Source organism: Branchiostoma lanceolatum, chromosome 3 (genome assembly GCF_035083965.1).
Source record: "Branchiostoma lanceolatum isolate klBraLanc5 chromosome 3, klBraLanc5.hap2, whole genome shotgun sequence".
NCBI lineage: Eukaryota > Metazoa > Chordata > Leptocardii > Amphioxiformes > Branchiostomatidae > Branchiostoma > Branchiostoma lanceolatum.
In genome coordinates, this window is record NC_089724.1 from 33,779,538 (window position 1) to 33,792,008 (window position 12,471).

Genomic DNA, 12,471 nt, shown 5'->3' on the forward strand with positions numbered 1-12,471 from the left:
GGGGGCGGCGATTTAACAGGGTCCTGATTTACAATAATTCACCATACAGTCTTTGCGACGAGGTTGTTTGGAAAGGTATTTGAATGTTCGAGAAGGTGGATGGGCGTATTGCAAATTGACGATGTTAGGAAATATTATACAAATTGATAAATGTATTTGAAACATTTGTTTAAGAATTTTTGTTATCGTACAGAACACCACAAAAACTTACACAGAACTTACTGATGACTATGAATATGATTAAGTGGTATTCTTGATACAAGACATTAATCTTAAAGTATTGAACTGTTTCTAGGTTTTGTAAGAAATAAGTATTTGGGAAAGAAATATACGTGTATTCCTGGTACAAGAAACACTTCTACTTACAAGAAACTCATTCTAACTATAAGAAATTCAGTCTCGAGGACAGAAAGGCATACCTGGTACAAGAATCTTAATCTTAGAACAATGAACTCATTCTAGGTGTAAGAACGTCAGTCTTGATGACAGAAACGCATTCTTGGTACATGAATCTCAATCTTAGAACATTAAACTCATTCTAGGTGTAAGAAATTCAGTCTTGAGGACAGAAAGGTATACCTGGCACAAGAACCTCAATCTTAGTACAAGAAGCTTATTCTTACTGAAAGAAATTAAGTCATGAGGAAAGAAAGGTATTCCTAGTACAAGAAAATCCGATCTCAATACAAGAAACTAACTCTAGATGTAAGAAATTCAGTCTTCGGAACAGAAAGGTATTCTTGGTAATACTTACTACAAGAATATCAATCTTAGTACAGTATACTCCGTCCAGGTACAAGAATACAAGAACTTCAACCTTTAACAAGAAATTCAATCTTGGTGTAAGAAATTCTGTCTTAAGCAGGCATGTGTTAGAAATACATTCTGACTGAAATAAGAGTATTCTAGCAGAATTGGTTGATTAGCTGTAAGAAAAAAAATTCTGAGTGCAAGAAAAAATATGGGGTTCTTGAATTTACTCAAAACAGGGACTTTTGTTTTCTTGTATGGAAAAATATCCTTGCTGAAAGATAGATTTTCTTTGTGCCAGAAAAAAAAGAAAAATAAGTAAAGGCCTTTAGGTAGTGTCAACACTGTATTGCTTTGAGGCTGCCAAAACACTTCATATTCAATTTCTGAACAAGCAAAGCTATTCTAGAAAAGATAAACATTTGTTGTTGTTTTTAGTCCAGTTTTTGTTTTTGTTTTTCCGTTGAATTTAAGCATCTGCTCGTGATCATGTCCTAAATTGAGGCAATTTTTCATGTTTTAGATAGACGCGAATCAGGGAAAATTGCCCGAAAACTTGTTTGGCATTTTACTATGGCAAGTATCAGTTTAGAGCAGAAACAAAGCTATCTTAAGGGTTTGTGGGTCAATTAGTATCACTGTGCAAAATACGAGCCACATCGATCTTTTACCCCTGCCATCCTTATAGAAATTATCTACGTACAACACTTCATTGTATTTCATAACAATAAATCGGTCTTATTGAAACGTTATAATCGGATTTGGACTGCTAATACAAAGGGGGTTGATTTCATATAAAGCCGACAGTACTGTTAACGGCTCTACGAGCCACTCAGCTGTCGTTGTATAAATACTGTACAAAAAATTTTAAGAATGTAATGAAAGTCTGGCAGCGTACTAGGAATTCTTTCTATGATTTTTTTTTAAAGTTTAAATTCCCTCACTAAACTACGCACAAAAAGTTCGGAAACTTAACTTTGGTTGATCATATCTCCGTTGTTTTTTTACCGATTTTGATGCATTATATATCATTATAAAGCTTGTGTGATTCCCTGTTCTATGATACCAAACTTATTGTGATTGAAAACCCACGGAACAAGTACCAGGACTAATAACGTGAGTGGGTCACGGAGAAAAAGTGCCCAAAATTCCCTGTTGGTGTCATACGCGCGCTGTGACATCCTATCGGTATGGGCGCGGATGATGATTCAATATATTGTTTCCTCAGGTTCTAAGGTTATTTTTAGAACACAGACCATCCAAGGTTATTTCTAGCACACAGAACATCCAAGGTTATTTTTAGCACATCGAAGAACCAATTGTTTACACCACATAAACACCTGCGTCCTGCAACGGTATCGTCATCCACAGGTGTTATTTTTTGTTTCACAACAAACATTGGGGTATGGGGAGGCATAAACTCCAGGGGAAAGACAAGACTTGTACCAGGAACCCTCAATGCAGAAAGATATCGTGACACAATACTTGATCCGGTGGCCATCCCTGTCCTCCATAACATGGGGCCGAATGCCTTGCTGCAAGATGATAACGCCCGCCCACACCGGGCAGGGATCATCGCCGACCATCTCCAGCATGCAGGTGTAGAGAGGATGGAGTGGCCCTCTAAGAGCCCGGACCTGAACCCCATCGAACATCTATGGGAGCAGCTTGGGCGAGCTGTCCGTGCAAGACACGGTGGCTGACCTAGGACGACTGCTGGTGGAGGAATGGGACGCTATCCCACAGCATCGCATTGCGCGACTGGTGACGAGTATGAGGAGTAGGTGCCGTGCTGTAGTGACAGCGCGTGGCTGGATCACCCGTTACTAAGACTCCTTGCTAACCCGTTACTAAGACACAGATTGTTGGTTTTGATAAAGAATAAACTTAGCTTTCATGAGTATGTCTTGTTTATTCTTGTTGATTTTTCACAATACTCTCGTACAGAAGTCAATATCAACAGAAGAATATGTACGGAATAGCATGTTTGACTATAGTAAGGTAATCTGGGCACTTTATTTCTTCGACCCACTCACTTTAGCAGGCCTGATGCTCGTTTCATGAACTTGCAATCACAATAAGTTTGGTATCATGGGAAAGGAAATCAAATAGGCTTTTAAATGATATGTAATATATTGAAATCGGTAAAAAAATAACGGAAATATGATCGACCAAAGTTAAGTTTCCGAACTTTTTGTGCGTAGTTTATTAAAAAATACATAGCACTCTATATCTTTACATTTCAAATCAGACGATTTAATACTCCTACTCCGCGTACTTTTGACTTTGAAAAAAAAGGTAGCAAAATAATTCTGTACCTAATGTTTGTGTACGCTTTGCTTAGCAAAAGAAAGAACAACACTTTTTGTTAGCAACAGCACCCATAGCCTTTATTTGCAATATAATAACAACGAATCAAAATAATTCCAATTATTGCAGGAAACAGACCCTGTTGAAAACATTCAAAACTAGAGTTCCACGACCTCATACCTTCGCCAAATGATTTTAACCATTGTGACTGACGTATTAGGAGTGTTTCTCATCAATTATAAATCAGACCAGTTGATTGTCTTAAAATATGACATGTCCAAAGTATGAGCTTAACAAAGTATGAGCTTAAGAAGGTTGTGCTAATATTGATCATCAATTATGCAAATGAGGCCCTTATTAGCATTATTTGATTCGACGATGTTCACATTCACATAACTTCCCGATGCCACAAAAAAGTATTAAATGCATGGAATTTCAGTCATTTACCAGTATGGAATTATATTTTTCATTTAAGCATGCAAATTAGGCCCACATTTGCATATTTTCTATGTTCAACATTTCTCTCTTCCTCAGTTACAATTTGAATAGTCATATCATGGCACAAAGCAGATTTTTAAAATTACCTCATTAATTATGCAAATTAGCATCTGATTTGCATAATTATTGTCCAATCATTCTGAGCATCACACAAGCTATCTACATACCAAAAAGCATGACCATCCATTAAGGCCATCTTGAGTTATAGTATTTTCTCATTAATTATGCAAATGAGGTCTTCATTTGCATAGTTCATATCAATTAATATTTCTCTCTTCCTCAGTTACATATGTCACATGTTTCAGAGTCCTATCATGGAATTTGGCGGATGGATAAACTTTACTCATTAATTATGCAAATTAGATACTGATTTGCATAAAAAGTATCTAATCATGTACATCATCACTCAAGCTATCTACTAACCAAAAATCATTGCCATCCATCAAGCCCTTCTTGAGTTATTCCCTTTCAAAGTCAGATGCAAAACCTGCTCCTGCAGTTCCAAAAAAAGCCGCTAGGGGGCCCAAACCCATACCACTTACTCTCTGTCCAAAGAGCTATCTACCACTTAAAAATCAGTTCCATAGCATGTCCAGAACACGAGATATCAAAACAGGAAGTTCCGCTTCAGTACCTTAACAAGCCGCTAGGGGACCCAAAATCTAATCATTTCCAAGTCTCATCAAGACCTACCCACCTACCAAATATCAAGACAATCCATCCAAGCCTTCTTGAGTTATCCTGTACATTACACACACACATACATACATACAAACGCTACCCTCTGCATAACCTTCTCGGCGAAGGTAACAAATGCATTATGGCATTTTTCCTAGGCGTGATATGCGAAGACATTCAAGTATTCTCAGAAAAATCTACATTCATGTCATTTTCTGCTTTTGTAAAGCTGTTAAGTTGTTTAGTTTACATGTGTACGAAACAGATCTTTCTTAATATGGTAAGCCTGAATAATGTAAAGATCTGTCTGTAGATAGTAATGAATGGGAAATACATAAGATTTTGAGACACATTTCAATATGCGCCACCAGCCTCGTTTTCATTCAATATCTCGCACGTTACCGCCAGACTGTGCTCTCGCGAGAGCAAATTTCAAATTAATTGGTTCACGGCATTTTTTGGTATACAATGTAATACATCAACCTGATTAGGAAAATAGCCTGCAATTTCGATCCTTAAGGAGAACTCTTAGTACGACTCTGCTAAGGCCGTATTGTATTTCAAAAGATAGCGGAAGCATGCATTCACCACAGGCAAGAACATCTATGCAAAAATCATGCAAAAACACCGGTTTGTTTACACTTGACTGTTAACAACACCCTTTAAAAGTTTTTAAAAATCCGAGGAAGAAGCATCAGTACCTTCACTCTCCAGTAAGGTGTCAATGTTTTTGAAAATTAAGGTCCCAGAGCATGACTGGAGAAAGTTTGCTGCCAAATGGAGAAAACATTTTTGGATACCATGTGCATTCAAACAGAGTACAAAACAAGATGCTGATTGGTTCTCAAAAAAATATTCCTTGTGACAATTTTTGTATACCTTGCTCGAAGATTGAGTATTACCAAGAAAATCATGTATTATGTTTCTTTGGGTGTTGCTAAATCAAATGTAATACTACACCGGTCGCTCAAATCAGATCGCTGAAGGCCTTCTGCCACTCCTTGAAGTTGAGCTCGTTCTTGGAGTGCTTGAGCTCCGTCTTACGGAACACGAACATCGGCTGCTTCTGCAGGATGTTGCCCGCCATCGGCTTGGCAAAAATGTTGTTGGTCCGCACTGTGCCCTGGTAGCGCTTGCCATTTGCAGTGCTGTTATAAGAGGGAACACAATAGAACACATTACTTGACTAGACTGTCTAGAATTGTTTTACAGCAAAGGTAACATCATGATGATAACTGACTTCATTTCGTTGTTGTCAGTCAATTTTGTTGTGAGTCAAAATCAGTTTTTAGTTTTGTATGTATGTAAAAAAGATCATTAAAATTATCTTGTTTTACATCATCAATAACTATGAAACTTCTCAGCAACTACTTAGTTTCACAACTGCTTTATCAATGAAGATTCCACCTGAATTCAAACGGCGATGATGGCATTGATGCTACGCACTATGTTAAATATAGTTGATATGCTAGTGATGACTGTGTCTTCTCCTTTGCCAAAACTACCTATATAATTCTACGTTATGTGAATACCTCAAGAGTATATAGAGACGTATTCCATATACAGATGCATAAATGATACTAAGATATTGATGATATGTCAGCTATAATAATGAACATGAGATTGTCTCGTACATGTAGGTCTGGTCAGCGGTGCTAGTGACGGTTTTGTTATCGATGTACATCATCTTGGTCACGGAGCAGTCCAGATCAGTGAGCGAGTTGGTCATCACAGGGCCGTCAGCAGGGAATCCGGTCCCATCCACCTGTAAAATATATGTAATCTTCAACAATAATGCATACAGAGGAATCATACTATGAAGTTGACCTAGTCTTTACAATTTTTGTGATCCTTTCTTTTGATATGCGTATTTGACTAAGCAATCATATAATTTAAGTGTATAAATTACAAAAATGTCTACCACATCTATTTCAAATACAAACAAGCACAAATACGTTCGACGCGCAAAATCTTCAGTGTTGATTAGTCGCTGATATTAGGAACGTTATGAGAAGTTACCTGAAACTCTCCTTTGATGTGGCTTCCCTCGTAGGTGTAGCGGTAGATGCCAGTCACCGTGGCACCGTCTTCATACTGTATTTCGCGACGGACCTGGTACCTGCAACAAACCAACACACAAACGAAATAAATGATATTGACTCTTAAGTTGATAATGAGACGTGTCCCGGATATAAAGAGAGCGGCATCACCATGTTATTCTGGCGGTTGATGAGATACTGTGCAAGTCCTGTTCACTGCAATGTATGGAATGATAAATGAAATACATCCGCTGGCTTTTTTCTAAAGTAATCACTTTCTCCTCGAGCTTTCATTATCCTAAAAAAACCTCCTAATTAAAGATCTATGAAAGTCCCAGAACACGCATAACATTGTTAACTTGTCGACTTTTCATTAACCAAGGGCCCTGTTCCGTAATTTGCGTACAATTATCAGATAAATCTATAGACTACACTTGTTTTAAGATCATATTTGTGTATTGACTTGCAATCAGCCTCGTGCCTTAGACCCCGGTCATACTAGGTCACATTAATCTTGCTTAGCTGACTTTGGCCCTGAGCAGGATTAATGTGGCTAATTGAAATATTGAATATAGAATATTGAAAACTCCCCGATTCACATTGAAACCACATGAAACCACCTCATGGATGTAGTTTCAATGTGGATATGGCAAATTAGACCCCTGCTGTGCAGGTATGCGACTTAGGCAATTTGGCATTGAACTGGCTTGCAAGACTTAGTATGAACGGGGCAAATAAAGATAATATTTAAAAGCACACAATATATGGATAATATAACTTGAGGCGCTATCAGTTACCCAGAGCCATCGTGCATAGCAGCCTGGAAAGGTGACATCGCTCCGTCGGGGAAGGGCAGGTACTGGTAGAAGCCATATCCGAGGTGAGGTACCAGGATCCAAGGGGAGAATTGGAGGCCACCCTTGTTGAACTTCAGCTGGAGCTCCTCAGAACCCTGAATATAGAGGAGTTCATTGTTTCAGTTTTACCGGCCAATATCCTCTAGTCGTGAAAGCGTATATATCACGGTATTTCACTCATGAGCGCAAATGAGCACATGTACAGATGATCACTGCAGCTATCTGCTGCCGTCTGTACAGGTCGCCATGGTTTGAGACTGAAAGACGGAAGCATAAAGGTCACGATTACAGGCATGCGCGGAGGGTGCATCTTCATGCCATGCCAGCTATCCTTGTTAAAAGTAAGTGTAAGACGTATTTTTGTTGCGAAATACTGGTATTTTGGAGCTAGCTGAAAGTTACAGGTTAGGGTTGTGGCTATTTTTTTGTTAGAAAAACTGGCCTTTAGTCAGTTTTCAGGTGTAGCTTGGATGTGTCCATTTCTAATGTAGGTCAAAGGTCATCAGAGCTTGTTTTAAAATTGTAACATAACTTTGCCCTGTTTGGAATTGCCTCAAAATCACTAGATGACCACTTTGGAAGGACACTTAACAAACTACACTGCCAGTGTTTTCCACTAAGTTAACTTCAATTAGGTACATTTGACAGCCTTTGTCTTACATGTTTTCTATATAAAGTCTAGAGGACTGCCATTGTTGGAATATACCATAAGCTTTCTCCGGCCTCATTTTCATGCGAACTGTCGCTCCTTCTTGCTACTCTCGCGGGACCATATTTCAGAACGGCTGGACGAAGAAAGACAGAATGAATAGCCACAAACTTACCTCCTTAGGGTTCCCGCTGCCACGACCCGTTATGTCGAACCCGTTGCCATTGATGGATCCAGAAATGTGTAACTCATGAGTCGCTGGAAGAGGCTGCCATTAATCAACGAGGTTGTTAATATAAACCATATAAAAATATATAGCAAAAATGATGGTTTAAACGGATATGCTTCAACATGTTCTTATGATGTTGAAGAAATAGATATTAAAAAAACAACTGTATTTACCTTACCTTGATAACGGAAAAGGTTTATCCACAGTGTAAATGTGAAATTGAAGCTACATCTATATTTGACTTAGGGAAAATGAAAGCGATTGCATCTAAGTTATGATATTCACCATGATTGTTTTGATGTATTGGACGTCGTCTCAGGAGTCTGTAAGTAACCAAAGAACAGTGAGATAATACCATTACATCGTTTCTTTATTGCAGTTAACCAAGGGTGTTTGGACAACATGTTTGCAGAGCCTAACCCATTAATCAATGGGATATCATAGGTTGAATGATGAGCTCCATATTGAAACAAGATCTATTTGTGAATTCATTTAAATATTGAATACTAAGGACACGAGATATCAAAACAGGACCTTTTACTGAAGTGCGATAGAAAACCGCTCATGATAAAACATGTTCTTCTATCAACGACACCTTATATATCCATAACATATCGAGCTATGTAATTCACAACAAACAAAAAACAAACAAAAATACAAACAAATGAACATAAAAAAATGCATTAGACACAAAAACACAAACTGTCACAAATTCAAATTTCTCTGCGTCTAGCAGACGAAATGGTTTGCATATGCGATAAGTTGTCCTTCTTGGCCATCGTACCTTGACAATAGTACGCATGGAAAGATCTGAAGTGCAGAAATTGGCGATGACCTTTCAAACAAAAAGCACACTCTCCAAGCAGAAGACAGGCAACGGCTTGTTTTGGACGTTTCAGCGATCTTGTTGGCTTTTCAACCGGCAGATTTAGTAAAATATTGACAAAATTGAACGGCCAACAAAACACCTCCAAAACAAGCCGGGTCTAAGCTCCTCTTGAAGAGTAAAATGCGTTCCAGGTCCAGTTTCGCGAGCTATGGAAACAGCTTAGAGCCAACGGGTGTGCCGGTAATCACCTAATCATTGTATATCTTTACTGGGCCGAAAACAGTATGCTTTAAATGTGGAAGATCGCTCATTGTGCTGTACACTTCTAAGTTAGGCGGCTCTAACATTTTTTTGTGGACGACTCACGCCACGTTCACACTGGTTTTGTTTCTGTTTCTTAAAAATGCATGATTGGAACACACGGGATTTCCTAGCAGAGTGTGGCACTGGTTTGCTGCGTACGTGTCTTCGTGGCATTTTCCATTCCTCGCTTTGGTACGCGTTTCTTCGTGTTGTTGTTCGGTTTGAGGGCTAGTATACCGTGTACTAGTTTGCGTGACAGAAGCGGACAAGTTGTACGACTTTCGCCTCGAAATCCTTCGATAGTGAAGGAGATATCTCAAACGCGATACGATCGGGGACGCCAATGGACTCTTCTCAAATTGGCTTCGTGGTATGCCCATAGGCAGTAGGCCAAGGAATTCTCGTTGGATCGCCCGTGCTCAACTTTCCAGGTTCGTACCGAAATTCCGAGCGTGACCCAAAATGAAGTACTTTGGTATCACTATGGTAACATGATAGCGGGTGCGAGTTCTGGGCGAAGCCGACGAGCCGAGCCTATGCGAACGGTCCCGAGCAAAGCGACGAGCGAAGCGTAATGTCGGCTGAGGACGACAGTCCAAGTCTGACGGGGGCGTTTCCGGCGCCAAGCGGGGTCCGATTATCCCGTAACTCGGTTCCCTGGTTAACTACCATCCAAGCAGAGGAGTGTCTCCGGCTGTTTTTAAGTGTTTTAGGTGTTTTGTCAGGGATTCTATTTTGTGTCATTTTCTTTGTGTCGGCAACCCACAGCCGTGGATACCTTGGTGTACTCAACAAAAAATTCGAGGCCTATTGCCCACGGTATGCCTTATTACGATATTTCAAGCAGGCTGTGACGGAATCGTCGTCAAAAAAAATTATGCTACACATTACTGTCCGTGAAATGAAGAAAGCAGAGACCATTGCTGTAAGGGAATACGATTGCTGAAAGATTTCGGTTTGATTTGGCACCAGGAGTTTGGGAATTCGAGGAGAGCTACTTGAATGTGTTACCGGATAAAGTCAAAGACAACCGAAATTCTTACGACCACGAAACTACTGGACTTGGACCACACAACCAGCAGATCAAGGGAATCGCTAACTAACAGCGTGATCATATACTAGGGCTTCCCATTGTTTTGACGCTATCTAATGTTCAAGCAGGCTGTGATGGGACCAACCACCGACAAGGAACTCACTTAAGACAGCCCATTCCGTAACAACTTTACAGGACACATGCACGACTGTCTCAAGAATACAATCAGCTGTCGATCGTACGGCAATCGTGCGACGTATGTGATTGGGCCCTGACAAAAAAAGGTATGAGCTTTAAACCGATAGTTTTGCTATGAGATTATTGCAACTCTCCCGCTTTGAAAATATGCTTACAGTTCCGAAATCCGGCGGTATACATCGACTGTAGAACGGCGCGCTGTCACGCAAAACCCTTTTAGAGCATCAAACTATCAGGGAAAAATTTGCGGGGAACAAGCGACTTACACCATTTGCTAAAGTTTTGAAATATGTATGCAAATCGTTGATAAGTGAAAAAAATCTAATTTCAACTAGTACATCATGTGCAGAACTCATTCAAAGAAATAAAAAGTAACCTTAGTTAATGTAATACTTTGTATGTTTACTCACTTTAAAAAGTTGAAGTTGTCAATATGGGGGTCGGTTTCTCTGATCGTCCCGTCGCCGAAGGTGTGAGGAAAGCGGCGCGCTCTCTCCGTCTCTTATAGCGTGGGTTATTTATAACATCATTTGCATATGGCTAGGGAAGATCTAGATCTATGATTTGCTGTGGACGTTGTTGCGTGATTGCGTGACACCTTCCTCTTCTCATCAGTATTTTTCTTTTGAGGGAACATAAAGACTACATGTAGGCGTGGCCTCCATTCCAGGCTCATTTGAATATACTTGCACGTTTTAGTACGTCATACCCGTAAGGAGTCATTAGAACGTGTCCCTATATCTGGTTCACCAACATCTTGCGTAATATCTTGTATTTTAATCTTGATTGTGCAATCAACATCCAATGAGCAATAATTTATCTGATCTTAACTAAAGGTTTCTTTGTTCGCCCAAGGAATAATGATAATCCCCTGGAATTGTTTTGACTGTGGATAAAAGTCTTAATATTGAATGTTTTTGTTAGATATAAACTAAGATGATTTCCATTTTATATTTTTTACATGTGAATGTTTGGACAAGTAGGATTCACTTGTTAGTTCTTTTGGATTCCATTTAATTTATAGAATCAATTAAAGCAAATCATGGGATGGGCCTCGTTTCTTTTTTTCGGTTATTTGGGCTACATGTTATTTTCGGGACAGTTATGAATGTCTACCAAAATTCAAATCATTGTGATCATTACTTTGCAGGCGACACCCAGTAGCACCAGGTGAGGTAGAAGGATAAAAGCATAGACAATTGAGCTGTGACCTAAGGTGTGCAGGTCAGCTTGCTCTGCTGAAAATCAGATACCCACTTCTTTTAGTTGAAATAAGAAGGGAATCTTCATTAAACATTTTTCAAATGTCTTCGAAGATTTTATGCCGATACATGGCATAAAGAACGCGAACCACACAGCTCTGACTACAGTGCACCCTTGTTTTTATCGTCTTACCTACAATTATTTGAGATTTAGTAGATATAGTCAAAATATATCATGCTACATAATTATGCCCCGGAAGTTAAGTTGTGCACCATATTTCTGGGTGAGGCCGAGGACTTATTGATCGACCCTCAAACATGTTTAGAATTCCACAGATATACACAGTTGTATATTGTTGCAGGGGTCATTCACACTGGCTTTAATGGCTACGGTGTGCTACCTAGTTTCATTTTTGGCTAGGTTGTGCTCCCTAAGACTATTTTGACAGAGTGTTTTATCTGGATTATCTTAACTAGTTTTTCTTCCCTATGACTGTTGTGCTGTGTCTTCTCTGGGTTTCTACGCAGGGTTTTCCTTCCCTGTGGTTTGAATCTAAGACTTACCGCTCGTCTGCTTTTGTTACACATTTTACAACATTTACGCATTTTAAAATACATTTATATATGAAACAAATAAACCTGTAAAACACTATATGATTTGTAAATTAAAATAAAAAAAACGCATTTTATAGGTATAAATAAAAATCAAAAGGTTTACATAAGCATCATATCGAACAATTACATCATAAAAATTGTGTGAACAAATGTATATAAACAACATCAGAACATATATATAGACTAAGTATATATAAGCATCAGTACAAATACACAAATATCATAAACCACAACAATAAAATCAGGTGTCAGAGAACATTTACAAAATCAAAACAAAGAAA

At 39.0% G+C, this 12,471-nt stretch overlaps 2 protein-coding genes across 2 annotated transcripts in view; both read right to left on the minus strand.

The window, feature by feature from the left end:
* The window catches only part of LOC136431512 (GFP-like fluorescent chromoprotein dsFP483), a 235,697-nt gene that overhangs the window by 41,394 nt on the left and 181,832 nt on the right, over positions 1–12,471 (minus strand). The window lies entirely within an intron of this gene.
* On the minus strand, positions 5,167–8,812 carry LOC136429115 (GFP-like fluorescent chromoprotein amFP486). The gene is made up of 6 exons (XM_066418995.1): positions 8,795–8,812; positions 7,957–8,049; positions 7,073–7,227; positions 6,256–6,355; positions 5,871–6,001; positions 5,167–5,384 (listed from the first exon to the last, which is right to left on the minus strand). The coding sequence occupies exons 1-6, from the start codon at positions 8,810–8,812 to the stop codon at positions 5,204–5,206; spliced, it is 678 nt and encodes a 225-aa protein (XP_066275092.1). The 3' UTR covers positions 5,167–5,203.

Coding starts and splice junctions, on each gene's coding strand:
- LOC136429115 (XM_066418995.1), bottom strand. Junction 6,356..7,072: donor GCTATGCACGATGGCTCTGG/GTAACTGATAGC, acceptor GGTTTGTTGCAG/GTACCAGGTCCGTCGCGAAA. Junction 5,385..5,870: donor ACCGCTGACCAGACCTACAT/GTACGAGACAAT, acceptor CTCTTATAACAG/CACTGCAAATGGCAAGCGCT.